The 19,859-nt window shown below is 41.5% G+C and overlaps 1 protein-coding gene across 4 annotated transcripts in view; it reads right to left on the bottom strand.

Annotated features, from left to right (window-relative positions):
- Window positions 1–19,859, bottom strand: part of ZNF512 (zinc finger protein 512) — a 39,477-nt gene that overhangs the window by 14,665 nt on the left and 4,953 nt on the right. For 2 of the 4 annotated variants that reach the window (XM_003270661.3, XM_003270662.4), the window contains 8 exons: window positions 11,006–11,193; window positions 9,591–9,686; window positions 8,881–8,964; window positions 8,120–8,244; window positions 7,492–7,578; window positions 6,378–6,476; window positions 5,626–5,793; window positions 822–1,016 (listed from right to left, as the gene is read on the bottom strand). In XM_003270661.3, the coding sequence (XP_003270709.1) occupies window positions 822–1,016; window positions 5,626–5,793; window positions 6,378–6,476; window positions 7,492–7,578; window positions 8,120–8,244; window positions 8,881–8,964; window positions 9,591–9,686; window positions 11,006–11,193 (1,042 nt within the window). The remainder of the gene's footprint in view (window positions 1–821; window positions 1,017–5,625; window positions 5,794–6,377; window positions 6,477–7,491; window positions 7,579–8,119; window positions 8,245–8,880; window positions 8,965–9,590; window positions 9,687–11,005; window positions 11,194–19,859) is intronic. The other 2 variants (XM_012497567.2, XM_012497568.2) reach the window with 1 other exon arrangement.

Genomic DNA, 19,859 nt, shown 5'->3' with positions numbered 1-19,859 from the left:
GATTACAGCCTTGAGCCACTGTACCCAGCCTTATTTTCTTATAAGACATAACATTACTCTCACATAGGTCAGAGCCCTATGCCAAATGTGAACTTCTTGATACCCTGGAGAATAAGAGGCCCTTTGCTCCTCTCTTACTCCTTATTACGTATCCCTTCAACCTGTTCCCAAGACTATCCAATAGTCATATATCCTTGTCTCCTTTTGGCTAAATAATGCCCCTTCCTCTATGATCTATTCCAATAGATTCTAATAGATCCAAGGGCTTCCAAACAGGTTCTGCACCCCTCAGAAGTATGCTTGGGGCCGTGTAGGGGAACAATAAAAGTATCAAGAAGAAGAAGGCCAAGTAGACAAGGCTTTGGGCTCACTACTCACAGCTACTCAGAGCAAATCTGTTTTTAAGTTATTTTATATACTGGTGTTTTGCATAGGATTTTATTTTGAAAAAAGCGGGGGAGAGGAGTTCTGTTACTACAAAACAAACTGAAACCACTTATCTCAACTAAATATAAACTACCACATATGAACTAGCAAAACAAAAACACATTACACAAAAATCTAATCTGAGAATTCAGGTTCCCTCTGGAATTAATCCAGAATTAAGAGGGCTCTTTAAGGAACTTATGAAACAGACTGTCACTCTAGAACCTAACTGAATCCCCAAACACTGAAGCTAGATCAGATGTACTCTATCTCCAAGGATAAACAAACAAAATACTGCCTATCACGTACTTACTCAAGTGCATTTACTTCTCTGTGTACAGTAGGCACAATGTTAGACATAATGGTTCCCAAATTGATACATGCTTCTGCCTTACCTTTCGATCATCAGGTACCAGGTCCTGAAGCACCTTCCTCTTGGGCCATTCCTTGGCCAGTTCAGCAGAGGCCAGCTCCTGCAGGTGGTATACAGCTATCTTGGCAGAACGTCTCTGAACTCGGCCCCCACTCTTTGACTCTAGGTTCATTTCCTTTAAGCACTCTGGCTGTCCTGACTCTGGAAAGAAGGATATCTGCAAGAATGAGACACAGCAAAACATAGGCCTGATAAGTGGCATCCATCACAGCCAGTGATTAAAGGCTGAGCTTCCTGCTCTAAATATCAAAAGAGCTATGTAGTAGATTGCTAACCACTAGCATCAAGTTCCACCATATTAATGTATATTTTACTGGTAAAAAAAAAAAAAAAAAGCTTCTTAGGGCCAGGCGTGGTAGCTCACTCCTATAATCCCAGCACTTTGGGAGACCGAGGCGGGTGGATCATCTGAGGTCAGGAGTTGGGAGACCAGCCTGGCTAACATGGTGAAACCCTGTCTCTACTAAAAATATAAAAATTAGCTGGGCATGGTGGCACACGCCTGTAGTCCCAGCTACTCGGGAGGCTGAGGCAGGAGAATCACTTGAACCAGGGAGATGGAGGCTGCAGTGAGTGAAGATTGCACCATTGTACTCCAGCCTGGGCGATAAAAGTGAAACTCTGTCTCAAAATCAAAAAAAAAAGAAAAAAGAAAAAAAAAAGGCTTCTTAGTGGTTAAAAAGACACATTCGTATGCAAAGAGACAAATCTTAACCCATCCCTCACACTATATATAAAAATTAACTCAAAATGGACCATAGCCCTAAATGTAAAACATAAAACTATAAAACTTCTAGAAGACAGCAAGGGAGAAAATGTGTGTGATCCTGTGTATGTTGGTTTTTTGATGTGTCAAGTTGGCTGGGATACAGTCATCAGTTAGTCAATCAAACATAAATCTAAGTGTACTGATGTGAAGGTATTTTGTAAATGTGATAAAAGTCTATAATTAGTTGACTTTAAGTAAGACAGATCCAGCAGAAGAAGAGGCAGGAGAGATTCAAAGCATGAGAGACATCCAACCTGCTGTCTCTGACTTGAAGACAGCTATGAGCCAGGGAATGCAGGTGACCTTTGGAAAGTGAGAATTCTTAGCCCACAGCAAATAAGGAAAGGAACTCCTGCAACTGCACGGAACTGAATTCTTGAACAATCTGAATGAGTCTGGAAACATGTTCTCTCACTAGAGCCTCTAAAAAAGAACAGCCGTACCGACACAGATTCCAGCCTGGTGAGACTCTAAGCAGAGGAACCAGCTGAGGCATCCTGTAACTGGATTTCTGACCTAAAGAACTGTGAGATAATAAATGTGTGTTGTTCTAAGCCATTCAGTTTGTGGTGATTCACAGCAGCAACAGAAAATTATACACTGAGGGCCAGGCACAGTGGCTCACGCCTGTAATCCCAGAACTTTGGGAGGCTGAGGCAGGTGGATCACCTGAGGTCAGGAGTTCGAGACCAGCCTGGCCAACATGGTGAAACCCCATCTCACTACAAATACAAAAATCAGCCAGGCACAGTGGCGGGCACCCGTAATCCAGCTACTCAGGAGGCGGAGGCAGGAGAATCACTTGAGCCCAGGAGGTGGAGGTTGCAGTGAGCCGAGATCGCACCACTGCACTCCAGCCTGGGCAACAGAGCGAGACTCTGTCTCAAGAAAAAAAAAAGAAAATTATACATTGAGTTAAGCAAAGATTTCTTAGATATAACAAAAGCATTATCCATAAATGAAAAAATACATAAATCAAACTATATCAACATTTAAAACTCTGTTCTTCAAAAGACAATGTTAAAAAAAAGATAAAGAACTTGTATCCGGAATGATAAAAAACCCAGAATATATCCCAAACTTAATAAGACAACAAAAATCTTCCTTCCAAAATGAACAAAGGATTTGAACAGACACTTCATTAAAGACATACAAATCACCAGTAAGCACATGCAAAGATGGTCAACAAGATTAAGCATTGTTAGTAATTAGGGAAATGAAAATTTAAACCACAGTAAAGTACTACTACATACCTATTAGAATGGATCAAAAAATAAAATTGACAATAATAAATGTAGACAAGGATGCAAAGCAACTGGAGTTCTCATACTTCACTGGTGGGAATGCAAAATGGCACAGCCACTTTGGGAAACAATGCAGCAGTTTCTTATGAAGTTAAATATACATTAATCATATGACCCAGAAATCTCATTCCTAAGTATTTACCCAAGGGAAATTAAAATTTATTTTCACATAAAAACCTTTTTTGCCAGGTGCAGTGGCTCACGCCTGTAATCCCAGCACTCTGGGAGGCCAAGGCAGGCAGATCACTTGAGCCCAGGAGTTCAAGATCAGCCTGGCCAACATGGCGAACACCCATCTCTACTATAAATACAAAAATTAGCTGGGCGCGGTGGCACTCGCCTATAATCCTAGCTACTTGGGAGGCTGAGGTGGGAGGATGGCTTGAGCCCGGGAGGCAGAGGTAGCAGTGAGCCAAGGTGGCGCCACTGCACTCCAGCCTGGGCAAAAGAGCGAGACCCTGTTTCAAAAAAACAAGACACAACAATCTTTTTGTTTTTTGTTTTTGAGTCAGGGTCTTGCTCTGTCACCCAGGTTGGAATGCAGTGGCACCATCTTGGCTCACTGCAATCTCTGCCTCCTGGGCTCAAGCCATCCTCCTGCCTCAACCTCCCAAGTAGCTGGGACTACAGGCATGTACCACCAACACCCAGCTAATTTTTGTATTTTCTGTAGAGACAGGGTTTCACCATGTTGCCCAGCTGGTCTCGAACTCCTGAGCTCAAGTGATCCACCTGTATCAGCCTCCCAAAGTGCTGGGATTACAGGCATGAGTCATCATGCCCAGCCCAAAAACCTTTGTGAATGTTTATAGCAGCTTTATTCGTAATCGTCAAAAACTAGAAACAACCAAATGTTCTTCAACTGGTAAGTAGATAAACAACAAACTTGAAACATCCATACAATGAAATCCTAGTCAGAAAAATAAAGGAATAAACTAATGATACATGCAACACATGGATGAATCGCAAATGGATTATGGTAAATGAAAGAAGTCAGACTGAAAGGCTACATGCTGTATGATTCAATTTATATGACATTCTGAAAAGGGTAAAACTATAGGGTCAGAAAATAAATCACTGGTTGCCAGGGGCTGTAGCTGGAGGAAAAGGCTGACTAAAGGGACACAAGTCAACTTGAAGTGGTGATGGAATTGTAAAACATCTTTTTTTTGTTTGTTTTGAGACAGAGTCTTACTCTGTCACCCAGGCTGGAATGCAGTAGTATGATCACAGCTCTGCAGCCTCAACCTTCTGGGCTCAAGTGATCCTCCCACCTCAGTTTCCCAAGTACTTGGGACTACAGGTGTACATCACCATGCCTGGCTTATTTTTTCATTTTTTGTAGAGACAGGGTCTCACTATGTAGCCCAACCTGGTCTCAAACTCCTGGGCTCAGGCAATCCGCCCACCTCAGCTTCCCAAAGTGCTGGGATTACAGGTGTGAGCTAAGGCACCCTGCCTAGTCTATGTGTTGAGTGTGATAGTAGTTACATGACTGTATACATGTGTCAAAATTCTTATAATTATGCACTAAAATGGTAAACATTACCATGTGTAAATTATATCTTAACAAATGACTCTAAAAAAAAAGAAACCACAGGGTGGGAAACCTTGGAAATGTAATGAGAAAAAAAAAAATTTAAACCAAAAAAATGAAAGAGGAACCAGCTGGACAGATGCCCATAAAAGCTCTAGCTTGAATGCCTTTAGTTTTAAAAGTATAACAATGAGGCTGGGCACAGTGGCTCACGCCTATAATCCCAGCACTTTGGGAGGCCGAGGTGGGCAGATCACCTGAGATTGGGAGTTTGAGACCAGCCTGGCCAACATGGTGAAACCCCGTCTCTAATAAAAATACAAAAATTAGCTGCCCGTGGTGGCACGCACCTGTAATCCCAGCTACTCGGGAAGCTGAAGTAGGAGAATCGCTTGAACCCAGGAGGCGGAGGTCGCAGTGAGCCAAGATTGCTCTACAGCACTCCAGCCTGGGCAACGGAGGGAAAGTCCGTCTCAAAAATATATAAATACATAAATTAATAAATAAATTAATTAAATAATGGGCTGGGCAGGGTGGCTCGCACCTATAATCCCAGCACTTTGGGAGGTCAAGGTAAGAGGATCGCTTGAGGCCAGGAGTTTGAGACTGGCCTGTGCTACATAATGAGACCCCGGTCTCTACAAAAAATTAAAAACAAAAAATTAGCTGGGCATGTGACGCAAGCCTGTAGTCCTGGCTACTTAGGAGCCTGAGGCAAGAAGATGGCTTGAGCCCAAGAGTTCGAGGCTGCAGTGAGCTATGATCCCATCGCTGCACTCCAGCCTGAGACAGCAAGATCTTGTCTCTTGAAGGAAAAAAAAAAAAAAAAAAAAAAAAAAAAAAAATATATATATATATATATATATACACACACACACACACACACACTATATAAAAATATATAAGATATAAAATATATAATAATGAGTTTACTTCTGCCTGGACTATACTTTGAATTTTGATTTATCTAACCTAATAATGTTAAAAAGGCAGAAATAAGGACAAAGAAAGAATAAAGACGAGAATAAACACACAAGCATTCAGAGATTAAAAGAGGATACAAATGAGGAACCAAACACATATGGGAAGATAGAAGGGTAAGGACTCACCACGAAATACATCCCCACGCAGGGTATAGAAAGGAATCAGTACTCACAGGCCCATGCTCTGACCTCAGGTGATATGCAAGTCCAGCCTTCGACCTATATGGTTTTCCACAGTGGTGACATTTCAGGGTCATCTTTTCCAGCTCTGCAGCCCCTTTGCCACATTTTCTGACATGGTAGAGATATCCCATGATGCTGGTGAAGCTACTGGAGCAACTCTGAACACAGGAGAGAAGCCTAAACTATAATCTTACATCTTTTGACATGATCCCTAAATTTCTAAACAGCCATAAAGCATTCACCACCACAAAATACAAATAGACCCTCTGATTTCAGTAGACCCTCTCCAACATCTCCCATCAGCATCAGCACAACCCTTCCTTGTCTCTGGCCATCCTACTCTGATCAAGCATGATTTTCAATCAGCTTAGTCAGCCCTTGATAAACTATAACTGTGTATCTTCTCTATGTCACAGCTTTCTCCTTGGTCTGTGATCCAACCCCATTCCCATATCATATACCCAGCAATATATACCAAAGTTCAGCACAGTGAGGGGTCACTGGGATCCTCTTCATCACATTAAAAAAAGGATGGTAAGGAAACCCCATCAAACAAAGGCAAGGGGGAGAAAAATAAATTTTTGGAAATGAGGAAGAAAATAAACAACTATTAATGATTCAAGAGACCAAGATATTGCAGAACTAGGAAGTCTACAATGAGGAAGAGAAGAAATGGAAAGAAGAACAAAAGACATTGACCTGAGAATTCAGGCAGAAGGAATTGCTGTCCTTGGGCCCTTACCTCACGCATGCACCTGAGCTTTCCCAGTCTCTTTAGAACTGTTCGGAGCCTTTCCCTCTCACTTGGCTCATCTATTTCATCTCCGGCTTTCAAAATGGGCTAGAAATCAAGAGAAGTAAACAAGAAGATGATTCATGGAAAAGATAGACACAGGGAAGAAAATATGAGAGGAGAATCAAGGATTGGACTGGCAGCTAAGCTGGTGCCAATGAAGCCCAAGTTTTCTGACTCCTGGTGTTCTCCATCTTCTCCTGGACAAAGTGAATATAATGGAAATAAGAGTTCTGAACCTCTACCTCCCAGGATATGAACCTTTGGAGCTAACCTAAACACACAAATATTTATGGATTCACTGCAAAGGTTTCGTTGTGCATAACTCTTTTATCAAAAGGGTCTTCTTGCTAACACCTTTATAAAATCCCAGAGCCATCTGCACTGAGATATCTACACTCACGTAAGTAAAAGACATCCAGGCCGGGCACGGTGGCTCACGCCTGTAATCCCAGCATTTCAGCAGGCCAAGGAGGGCGGATCACCTGAGGTCAGGAGTTCGAGACCAGCCTGGCCAACGTGGTGAAACTCAATCTCTACTAAAAATACAAAAAATTGCTGGGTGCGATGGCTCACGCCTGTAATCCCAGCACTTTGGGAGGCCGAGACAGGCAGATTACCTGAGGTTGGGAGACCGAGACCAGCCTGACCAACATGGAGAAACCCCCATCTCTACTAAAAATACAAAATCAGCCAGGTGGGGTGGCGCGTGCCTGTAATCCCACCTACTTGGGAGGCTCAGGCAGATCAATCGCTTGAACCCAGGAGGCGGAGGTTGCAGTGAGCCGAGTTTGCACTGTTGCATTCCAGCCTGGGCAACGAGCGAAACTCCATCTCAAAAAACAAAACAAAACAAAACAAAAAAATCAGTCGGGCGCGGTGGTGCACGCCTGTAGTCCTAAACACTCAAGAGGCTGAGACACGAGAATCGCTTGAACCACGAGGTGGAGGTTGCAGTAAGCCGAGATCGTGCCACTGCACTCCAGCCTGGGCAACAGAGTGAGACTCCATCTCAAATAAAAAAGACATCCAAACACTCACAAAAGACAGAAGACACTCTTACCAAACTATTATGATTTGCCATGACGTGATACTTCATCCCTGCCAGTGAACGAAGTTGTTTCCCACAATGATGACAAGTAAACATTTCCTAGAAGGAAAAATACTGCTCAGTGCTAGGTTGTTCCACAGAGAAACAGAATGTCACAAAGTCCTACTCAAATGCTTTCATCTATGTCTCCTTTATTTCTCAAACTCAATAGTCAATAAATCTCAAAATCCCAGAAACTCAGTGTCATGTCTTCAAGGGCAAAAAAAAAGGCAATTCACTTTTAAAATAGTAAGAATTACCATTAACTGAATATTTGCCAAGTAATGGGCTAGGCACTTAGCCCTGTGTTACTTCTTTCTTATCCTCTCATGGACTACACAAGGTTTTTATTATTTTGTATTTATTATTTTTTCTCTATTTTACAAATGAAACTGACATCTACATATAAAAAGCTAAATGCCACACTAGTATGTGGCTAAGAGAAGATTCAAACCTAACTGTGTCAGATCCAAAGTGTATGTTTCCTTTATTATACAATGCTGCTTTTCATCCATTATAACCAGCATATCCAACACAGCAAAAGAGGTCTAAAGTTTGGGTAAAAATATCGTAACAGTTATGAAACGCCAAAATATCTAACCTGCTTGCAGTTTTCCATGTGTTTCTTTAAACCCTCTATGGTCTTCCTCCCCACTGCCTGGCAGGTAGGGCAGGAGACACTGCCTTTATCAACGATTTCTAAGTACCACTGCTCCTCCAAACTGCCTACAAAGGAGAGAAAGAAACACTTTGTAATCTGCAGTATTCTCCAGAAACAAAAAGCATAATCCCACGATTTAGGAAAAGTATCATAAAATGGTTTTTCCTTTTCCTGGTAGACTGCAATGAAGAGACTCTTGCTGGGTATAACTTCTAAAAGTAGTATTTTTTAGACAGTGAAGAGTTTCTGAAAACTCCTACTCATTTCGCCATGATAAAAACCACTTGAGAACCGCTCCAAAGCCCAGTTGCTTCAAGAATTAGGCAGCAACATTTTTCACCACAGGATATAACAATAGGATACTGAGAAATGTCACAGCCTGTCTGCTGAGTGTTTCTTATGTGCCTGAGACTATGCTAAATGTTTTTATCCATTTAATTTTCAAAACAATTCTAACTGCCTTTATTACCCCTATTCATAGACATGGAAACTGAGGCAAGAGGAAGTTAAATAAATTGAGGCAGGTCACAAAGTAATGAAGAGCCAAAACTTGAGCAAAGGTCTGTCTGACTCCAAACTCGGGCCCTTAGTAACTGCCTCCTTAAAGAAATGCTTTAGTACCTCATTCCTTCACAGACAACTCCAACAACAAATCAGAGTGTGAGAACTACATCCCACAAAACTTCCAAAAGAAAACATACCTGCTGCATAAACTGGTGGTTCCTTCCGAATACGACGGGCCTGGGATTTGGGATTGGGCTGAGTTTTAGGCCGTTGCTTCCTCCCTGACATAAGACAGAAACTTGAAGCCCAGCATGTCACCCTTGCTAATAGCAAAATCTCTTCCCTCTCCTCCTCTTCAACACCCTATTTCCCAGTCCCTCAACCGACTGACTGCCTAAGTCATGACAGAATCAAAGGGTATAATGAGGCAGGATGGAGGCCATTCCCTCCCAAACAATTCAAAGGGCTAGGGCCGGGCGCGGTGGCTCAAGCCTGTAATCCCAGCACTTTGGGAGGCCGAGGCGGGCGGATCACGAGGTCGGGAGATCGAGACCATCCTGGCTAACACAGTGAAACCCCGTCTCTACTAAAAATACAAAAAATTAGCCGGGTGTGTTGGCGGGCGCCTGTAGTCCCAGCTACTCAGGAGGCTGAGGCAGGAGAATGGCGTGAACCCGGGAGGCGGAGCTTGCAGTGAGCTGAGATCGCGCCACTGCACTCCAGCCTGGGGCACAGAGCAAGACTCCGTCTCAAAAAAAAAAAAAAAAAAAAAAAAAAAAAAAAAAAAAAAAATTCAAAGGGCTCAGAGGTCACTGAAGGGCTCAAACTAAGGCTTCTCTTTCCTTTACCCTCAAAGAATAAAGCTCAGTCACCCAGGGAAAAAGAAGTAGCAAAGTTACTGCCTTACCATAAAGCTTATGCTTCTTCTGAGGAAATTCTCGATAGTCTTCATCTTCTTCCTGCCTGGGTTTCCTTTTTCCCTTGGCTGATACTCCACCTGACTCTGAAGTACCATACAAAAACAAAACAAAAACTCAGCACACTTTGTAAATGAACATCTGGGCCTGTCTTCAAAACATCATTCGCAAGACCATTAAAAGGAAAGATCATCAGTGAACACAGGCCTCAGAGAAATGTCTGTGACATTTTTAGGGAAGTTGGTGTAACTTCTCATTAACTGACCCACTCCCCCTTTCTTTTTATATTGTTATCTATCCCAAATCATCCATTGTTCCTTATGAATAATAAGGGCATTCAAGCAATTGCTTAATCTTGACTTGAGGGTAACAAGAGGATAAGAATTGCTCAAGATAGAGGGCTAGCCACCAAGGACCCTTGAGACTGTGACGATCTAGAATATTCTCCCCTGAATAACCCTTACACCAGCCCCTAAATCATCAACAGAGGATCACACTAGAAGAAAAGGGGGGCCAGGCATTGTGGCTCATGTCTGTAATCCCAGCACTTTGGGATTACAGACTTTGGCCGAAGTGGGTGGATTACCTGAGGTCGGGAGTTCAAGATCAGCCTGACCAACATGGAGAAACCCTGTCTCTACTAAAAATACAAAATTAGCCAGGTGTGGTGGCGCATGCCTGTAATCCCAGCTACTCAGGAAGCTGAGGCAGGAGAATCGCTTGAACCCAGGAGGCGGAGGGTGCGGTGAGCCTGAGCTCGAGTCATTGCACTCTAGTCTGGGCAACAAGAGTGAAACTCTAGCTCAAAAAAAAAAAAAAAAAAAGAAGAAGAAGAAAAGGGGAATTCAAATCCTACAAAGAGGAAAATCAAATGCTAAGTATAATCTAGAGAAGTAAGATTAGCAGAATTTCACTCTATCACATAGCAGTTCATGAAGCTAACGGGACAGGATGCAATTGCCTAACACCTTAATTTTTTTAAATCACTAATGAGAAACAAATATGTGGCATTTCATACTCTTTTTTTTTTTTGAGACGGAGTCTCGCTCTTTCGCCCAGGCTGCAGTGCAGTGGTGCAATCTCTGCTCACTGCAACCTCCACCTCCCAGGTTCACGCCATTCTCCTGCCTCAGCCTCCTGAGTAGCTGGACTACAGGCACCCACCACCAGGCCCGGCTAATTTTTTGTATTTTTAGTAGAGATGGGGTTTCACCATGTTAGCCAGGATGGTCTCGATCTCCTGACCTTGTGATCCGCCTGCCTCGGCCTCCCAAAGTGCTGGGATTACAGGCGTGAGCCACCGCGCCCGGCCGGCATTTAATACTTTTAAGAGGTATTTACAACAATCTCAAACTATAACTTCAGGAAGTGGCCTGTCTTCAGAATAAGACACTGATATTGATACCTTCGAGATGAGAAGTAGCAGCTGGCTTGATCCTTCTCATCTTCATCCAGTAGGTAGATTTTCGGAAAGATGCTGGAAAATCACTCACTGGTTCACACGAAGACGCAGACGATGAACCACTTAAGGAGTCATCATGAGGGATAGTGTACTGGAAACTATTATCCTTTATGGAGCACTGGGTCCTGCTACTAATACAACATAAAAATATATACCACAAAGGAAGGTCTGGAGTAAAATTTCTATACATTGTTTTATATTATAACCAAGTTGGATACCTGTGTAGAAAACTAAGAAGCCTGCTATAAAAACAGAATGTAAGTTGTAATCATCTAACAATAACAATAGTTGATCTAACACAACATGCACAATTATTATCACACTTCATTGTAATAAGAGTAAGCAGTACACATAAATGATCACTTTGCAGCCCAAGTAGACATTCCTTCCTAGATTCATCTAAGAAAAGAAAGTAGGCGAAGCAATAAAGGTGTTCTGTGACCCTTCAGAAGACTCCCTGGATTTGTAACCTGGTATGTCCCAGCCTCTCTCTTTCTCTGACAGAGGGACGGCAACTAAAGGGTATCTCTAAGGGAAAGGAATAGTCTGTGGGCCCTAATCTGACCCATCTTCCTTCTCCCTCAGCATTCTCCCTAAAACCTGATGCCCTATCTTATTCAGGCAACATGATACTTCGCTTCCACAGCTAAAGGATGGATGCTATCTTGCATGAATTAATCTGGCCAGAGATTTCTGGTATACAGCTGAATCCAGATTCCAAAATCTAAGACCAGTCAGTATGACAGCTAAAAAACATTACTCTGTAACTACAAAGCATCAGACATTCTTCTAGGTGGCTCAAGATGCAGTAGAGCAGCAGTTCTCCAAGAGTGGTCAATAGACTCCTAGAACCTCCCTTTTCCAGCTAAATACCTGTGAGGCCTACTTTAGATTTATGGTTCAGAAAGATCCTTCTGGCTGCTCTATGGAGACAGCCCATGGGAGAAAGAGTAAACAAAAGGAAAAAAGTTAACTTGAATTGGCAGATTCAAGATAACACTTTAGATGTAGAGCTAATAAGAATTACACATAGAGAGGTTTGTTTGTGATATCAGGGAGTTGGAAGTAACACAGTGACCATCCTTGTAAAATGTAATAGATGCCTACTATGGAATACTGTGCTGCTGTTAGAAGCAATAAACTAATTCTACACATAGAGACATGAACATAACTAAAAAGTATACTGTTGAATGAAAAAAGAAACAAAATAGTATCTCTAGCACAATGTCAGTTCAGCAAGCTAAAAACAAATCCACACATAAAGCAGCTTATTTTAAAGCTTATTTTTAAAGGAGTCATAAATATGTAAAGGCAAACATCACACTTGTTTATACAGTTTCCTGTAGGAGGGAGGGGATGGAAATGGGAATGAGTAAACATAACAGAGACTGGTTACGTCAGTATGTTACAAACAGGGAAGAATGAGTTTCGGCTCTCCACACATGAGGTCCAATAACACAAATTTAATACACAGAAGTCCTGGCTCTGGAGGGGCAGCTAAGCCCACTAAGGCCCACCCCTCCTGCTCACTGGACTCTGTAAAGCAAACAAAAACAAGTAAATTATGCAGGGGAGTCAAAGTTGGGAGAAGTGACCCAAATGGGGTGAGTTTTCCAATTCTGTCTTTTTCCCTCAAGTATGAATTTGCAACAAGGATGAACCCCACTTGCAGAGCAGCATGGGCAGCTTTAATTCTAGAAACTCCCTTCTTTCTTACCAGGTAAATCAGGAAAAAAGGTCCCTGTGGACCTTTTTTGGGGGACTGGGGGTGGGAGGAATGCTGGAGAGAAAACAGGCAAAAAAGAGAATCCCTTAATTCAGTGTATGAATCCACACGTCACAACTTAACCTTAGCCATGCATGTGTGGCATATACCCATACGTACCAGCCTAGCAAAGACTTTGAAAACCAAAATGAGATTTGAACTCTAATATGACCCAAACCAAAGCAGCAAAAGCTTGGAGAACTGAAATAAGATTGGAAACACCTGCAGAAGTCTCAGACCAGCCCCTGAGCTATTCATGTTTGGGACAGCCCAAATTATCATAGCAAAGACATAAAGAACAGAACTGAGATTTTAACCAATGCCTCCAAGAGCAAGACAGAAGTTTTGGCCTGAACCTGAAGCAGGGTGGCCTGCTAAAACAGAAATGGCAACATTCCCCAGAAGAATTATAATAGGACCCAAAATCTACACAAAAAGTATTCACAATGATGAGGATAAATTCCAAAATTATGCGACACATAAAGAACCAAGAAAATGTGAGCAATTTTCAAAGGAACAGATGACCAAAACATGCCAGCCCCAAGGTGATCCAGATGTTGGGACTATCAAATACTCTCAACAAAAAAGAAATACTTTCTTATAATGAAAACACACAAGAAATGAAGGAAAAGGTAGGAATCATCAGCAGAAAAAGAAACCATAAAAAAGAACCAAATGAAATCTTAGAACTGAAAAATATAGTATCTGAAATAAAAACTCATCAGATAGGTTCAGTAATAGAATGGAGATGACAGAGGAAAGAGTCTGTGAACTTGAAGACCATTCAATAGAAATGACCCAGTCTCCGCCAGGCACAGTGGCTCATGCCTGTAATCCCAGCACTTTGGGAGGCCGAGGCAGGCAGATCACAAGGTCAGGAGTTCGAGACCAGCCTGATCAACATAGTGAAACCCCGTCTCTACTAAAAATACAAAAGAATTAGCCAGGCCTGGTGGCGGGTGCCTGTAATCTCAGCTATTCGGGAGGCTGAGGCAGGAGAATCACTTGAACCTGGGAGGTGGAGACTGCAGTGAGCAGAGATCGTGCTACTGCACTCCAGCCTGGGGGACAGTACGAGACTTCATCTCAAAAAGAAAAGAAAGAAAGAAAAAAAAACCAGTCTGAAGAACAAAGAGAAAAAAAGATTGAAAAATAGTCAACAGAACTCTAATACCAAAAGTTTTAACTTAAGTGTAGTTGTAATCCCAGAGGGAGAGGCAGAAGATACTAAGGCAGAAAAATACATTTGAAAAAAAAAATGGTGGAAAATCCCCCACATTTGGTCAGATATAAATTTACAGATTCAAGGAGCTCAACAAACACCAAATAGGATAACTCAAAGAAAAACATGCCAAGATACATCTTTTTGTTTTGTTTTGAAACAGAGTCTCGTTCTGTTCTCCAGGCCAGAGTGCAGTGGCACACGGCTCACTGCAGCTTGGACCTCTCTGGCTCAAGTGATCCTCTCACCTCTCCATACCCGAGTAGCTGGGACCACAGGTGCACACCATCATACCCACTAAATTTTTGTGTTTTTTCATAGAGACAGGGTCTTGTTATGTTGCCCAGGCTGGTCCAAAGCACTTTTTTTTTTTTTTTTTTGAGACAGGGTCTCACTCTGTCTCTCGGGCTGGAGTGTAGTGGCTCAAGCACAGCCTCCACCTCCCAGGCTTAAACAATCCTCCCACCTCAGCCTCCTGAGTAGCTGAGACCACAAGTGTGCGCCACGGTACTCAGCTCATTCTTTTGTGTGTGTGTGTAGAGACAGGGTCTCACTTTGTTCTCCAGGCTGGTCTCAAACTCCTGGGCTCAAGCGATCTTCCTAGCTCAGCCTCCTGAAGTGCTGGAATTACAGGCATGAGCCACGGTACCCAACCAAGACACATCTTAATGAAACTATTCAGCCAGGAAGGGGAGGGGAGAGATGGGGGAGTGAAGAGAGGAAAAAAAAGAAAAAGAATATAAATGTATCAGCCAGGCGTGGTGGCTCACACCTGTAATCCCAGCACTTTGGGAGGCCAAGGCAGGTGGATCCACCTGAGGTCGGGAGTTCAAGACCAGCTTGACCAACATGGAGAAACCCCGTCTATACTAAAAATACAAGATTAGCTGGGCATGGTGGCACATGCCTGTAATCCCAGCTACTCAGTAGGCTGAGGCAGAAGAATCGCTTGAACCTGGGAGGCGGAGGTTGTGGTGAGCTGAGATCGTGCCATTTGCACTCCAGCCTGGGCAACAAGAGCGAAACTCCGTCTCAAAAAAAAAAAAAAAAAAAGTAAACATGGTAAATTATATAGGTATACTTTACCTCAGTAAAAAATAAACTAGGCCAGGCATGGTGGCTCATACCTGTAATCCCAGCACTTTGGGAGGCCAAGGCAGGCAGATCACTCAAGGTCAGGAGTTGGAGACCAGCCTGGCCAATATGGTGAAACCCCACCTCTACTAAAATACAAAAATTAGCTGGGTGTGGTAGCGGGTACCTGTAGTCCCAGCTACTTGGGAGGCTGAGACAGGAGAATCACTTGAACCTGGGAGGTGGAGGATGCAGTGAGCCGAAATCATGCTACTACACTCCAGCTGCCCTGGGCGACACAGCGAGACTCCATCTCAAAAAAAAATAAAAATTTAAAAAAAAAAAAAAAAAAACTAAGCTGGGTGCAATGGCTCAAGCCTGTAATCCCAGCACTTTAGGAGGCTGAGGCAGGCAGATCCCTTGAGCCCAGGAATTCAAGACCAGCATGGGCAACATGGCAAAACCCTATCTCTATTAAAAATACAAAAAATTAGCCAGGTGTGGTGGTGTGCACCTGTAGTCCCAGCTACTCAGCAGGCTGAGGTGAGAGACTCACCTGAGCCCAGGAGGATGAGGCTGCAGTGAGCAGAGGTTGTGCCACTGCACTCCAGCCTGGGCAACGGGAGTTAGGCTCTGTCTCAAAAAATTTTTTTAAATAAATAAGAAACTATTCAAAGCCAAAGATTTTGTTTTAAACTAGAAAGCTTCAGAAAAGTGACATATTACATTATAGGAAATGATTTAAATGACCATGGGTTTCTCAACAGAAACCAAGAATGCCACAAGGCAGTACAGTATCTTTAAAATCAGACCAGTGTAATGCCTCACATTTGTAATCCCAGTACTTTGGGAGGCCAAGGCAGGGGGACTGAGCCCATGAGTTCAAGACCAGCCTGGGCAACATAGCGAGACCTTGTCTCTACAAAAAATAATTTTAAGGCTGGGCGCGGTGGCTCACGCCTGTAATCCCAACACTTTGGGAGGCCGAGGGGGGCAGATCACAAGGTCAAGAGATCAAGACCATCCTGGCCAACATGGTGAAACCCCATCTCTACTAAAAATACAAAAGCTGGGAGTGGTGGCGTGCGCCTGTAGTCCCAGCTACTTGGGAGGCTGAGGCAGGAGAAATGCTTGAACCCAGGAGGCGGAGGTTGCAGTGAGCCGAGATACGCCACTGTGCTCCAGCCTGGTGACAGAGTGAGACTCTGCCTCAAAATAATAATAATAATAATAATAATAATTTTAAGAACTTAATTTTACATTTTTAAATAACTAAAAGAGTGTAACTGGATTGTCTATAACACAAAGGATAAATGCTTGAGGGGATGGATATCCCATTCCCCATGATGTGATTTCACACTGTATGCCTGTATCAAAACATCTCATGTACCACATAAATATATATCCTTACTATGTACCCACCAAAAATAAAAATAAAAAAATTTTAGCGCAATTATCCAAGTGTGGTGCCATGTAACTATAGTCCCAGCTACTTGGGAGGCTAAAGTGAGAGGATCCCTTGAGCTGAGGAATTTGAGGCTTCAGTGAGCTATGATTGCACCACTGCACTTCAGCCTTGGCAACAGAGTGAGACCCTGTCTCTAAAAAGAAAAAAGAAAAGGAAAAAGAAATATCTTTAAAATTTTGAGAGAAAAAAATTTGTCAACTCAGAATTCTATATTCAGTGAAAATATCCTCAGAAATAAAACTAAGAGAATTCATTGTAAGCAGACCTGCTCCATATGAAATGCTAAAACAAATGATTCCAGGTGAAGAAAAATAATACCAGAGAGAAACTTGGATTTTTAGGAATGAAGAAAGAGCAACAGAAATGGTAAACAGGCCGGGGTAAATGGCTCAAACCTCTGTAATCTCAGCTACTTGGCAGGCTGAGGTGGGAGGATCACTTCAGCCCAGTAAGCAATGAATGTGCCACCAACTCCAGCCTGGGCAACAGAGCAAGACACTGTCTCTTAAAAAAAAACAAGAGGGGGGCAGACACTAAGCATTCAAATAATCCAAAAGAAGAAACACAGGAACAAAAAACAAGGGATAAACAGAGAACAAAAAATAAAAGGGTAGACCTATCCAACCACATCAATAATTAAATGTTTACAGTCTAAACACTCCGTTAAAAGCAAATGACAGAGTAAAATAAAAAGTGATACCCTACTACATGCTACCTACAAGAAGCACACTCTAAAATATAAAGACATCTACAGATTGAAAATAAACGGGTGAAAAAATTGTATCATACAATCAGCAAACATAAGGCTGGAATGACTATTTCAATATCAGATAAAACAGACTTCAAGACAAAGAGTACTGCCAGAGATAAAAAGAGATACTTCATAATGACAAAAGTGTCAAATCATTGGGAAGACATAATTACCCACTGTATGTGCCTAATAATAGAGCCTCAAAGTACACAAAGCGAAAACTGACAGAATTAAAGGGAAAAATAGACAATTCCACAATCTTAGCAGAAAACTTAAGACCTCCCCCTTTCAGCAATTGATAGAACTAGACAAAAATTCAGTAAAAGACATAAATGATCTGAACTGCACTATTAGCCACCTTGCTCTAGTTAACATTTACACAACACTACATCTAACAACTGCAGGATATATATTCTTTTCAAGTGCACATTGCGCATTCATTAAGCTAGATCTTACGCTGGGCCATCAACTTTAACTTTTATTAAAAGGATGAGAATTACACAGTGTATTCTCTGATCACATTGGTATCAACTTAGGAATCAATAATAGGAAGATATCTAAAAACAAAAAACACAAAAAATCCAAATATCTGCAAATTAAATAATCTACTTCTAAATAATTTATAGGTCCAAAATGAAATCACAAATGAAATTTGAAAATATTTTGCACTGAAAAACAACAAAAATATGCATATCAACATTTGTAGGATGCAACTAAAGCAATACTTAGAAAGAAACTTAAAGCTTTAAATGCTTATACTAGAAAAGATCTAAAATCAATGACTTAAGATTTCATCTTAAGGTACCTTAAAAGGAAAAGCAAAGTAAACCAAAGAAAAGGTAAGGTAAGAGGAGAAACCCATGAACTAGAAAACAGACAATAGGAGAAATGTGGTTCTTTGAAATGACCACAAAATTGTCAACCCTGTAGCTAGACTGATCTACAAAAAAAGATACTACAAATAACCAATATCAGAAATGAAACAGGGGTTATCGCAGATTATGTAGACATTAAGTAATAATATGCTTTGAATAACTTTATGCTAATCAATGGAAAAATTACAATGAACAAATTTCTTTAAAAATACTACTTACCAAAACTGACACAAGAAGAAACTGGAAATCTAAGTAGCCCTATATCTATTAAATAAACTGAATTTATTAAATCCTTCCCACAGTGAAAACTCCAGGCCCACGTAGTTTCACTGCTGAATGCCATTGCAATAGGTTTAAAACAAGATCAAAAGGAAAAAAGCAAAACTGTCCCTACTTGCAGATTAGCAACAATCAACTAGAAAATGACATTATAAAAATAATATCATTTACAATTACATCAGAAAAAGATAATATACCTGGGAACAAACCTAACAAAAGACGTTCAAGACTTTTAAAAACAATGAAACTACAACACATTGCTGAGAGTAATTTAGAAGACTTAAAGGGGAAAATATAGCATGTTCATAAATCAGAAAACTCAATATTGTTAAAATAGCAATTTTCCCCAAAGGAATCTATAGATTCAATATAATACCAATCAATACTCAGCAAGCTTCTTTTAATAGATATTGGCAACCCAATTCTATACTTCTTATAAAAACGCAAAGAACTGAGAATAACCAAAACAATTTTGAAAAAGAACACTAAAGTTAGAGGACTTACTGATTTCAAGAGTCTATATAAACATCAATAGAACAGAATAAGGAGAGTCCAGAAACAGACCTACACATATACATGTCCAAGTGAAGTTTGACAAAGGTGCCAAGGCAATTCAGTAGGGAAAGAAAACTCTTTCCAACCACTGGGTATACAAATAGAAAAAAAAGTCAACATTGACCCTTACCATAAAACTTTCACAGAAATTAACTCTAAATGAGTCACCGACCTAAATATAAAACCTATAAAACTTCTAGGAGAAAAGACCACAGAAAATCTTTGCAATTAGGGAGGCAAAAGTTTCTTTTTTTAAAATTATTATTATTTCTTAAGTCGGAATCTCGCTCTGTCGCCCAGGCTGGAGTGCAGTGGCACCACCTTGACTCGCTACAACCTCCAGGGAGGCAAAGGTTTCTTAAATAGGATACATAAAAGCATGAAACATAAGAAAAAAATGATAAATTTAAATCTTTTGCTCTTCAAAAGACATCATTAAGAAAATGAAAGACAAAACTAGACTGGAAGGAAGCATAACAGGCAAAGGAGTTGTATTCAGGACAGATTTTTTAAAATACCACAATTCAATAAGATAACCCACTTTTTTAATGGACAAAAATGTAAACATTTTACAAAAGAAGATACACAAATGACCAATAAGAATAGGAACAGATGAAGGCTGGGCGCGGTGGCTCACACCGTTAATCCCAGCACTTTGGGAGGCAAAGGTGGGCAGATCACCTGAGGTCGGGAGTTCGAGACCAGCCTGACCAACATGGAGAAACCCCGTCTCTACTAAAAATATAAAATTAGTCGGGCATGGTGGCGCATGCCGGTAATCCCAGCTACTTAGGAGGATGAGGCAGAA

The sequence above is a fragment of the Nomascus leucogenys genome, chromosome 19 (genome assembly GCF_006542625.1).
Source record: "Nomascus leucogenys isolate Asia chromosome 19, Asia_NLE_v1, whole genome shotgun sequence".
Lineage (NCBI taxonomy): Eukaryota > Metazoa > Chordata > Mammalia > Primates > Hylobatidae > Nomascus > Nomascus leucogenys.
The sequence above is the reverse complement of the archived record's forward strand: the minus strand, read 5'-3'. Positions and strand labels throughout refer to the sequence as shown.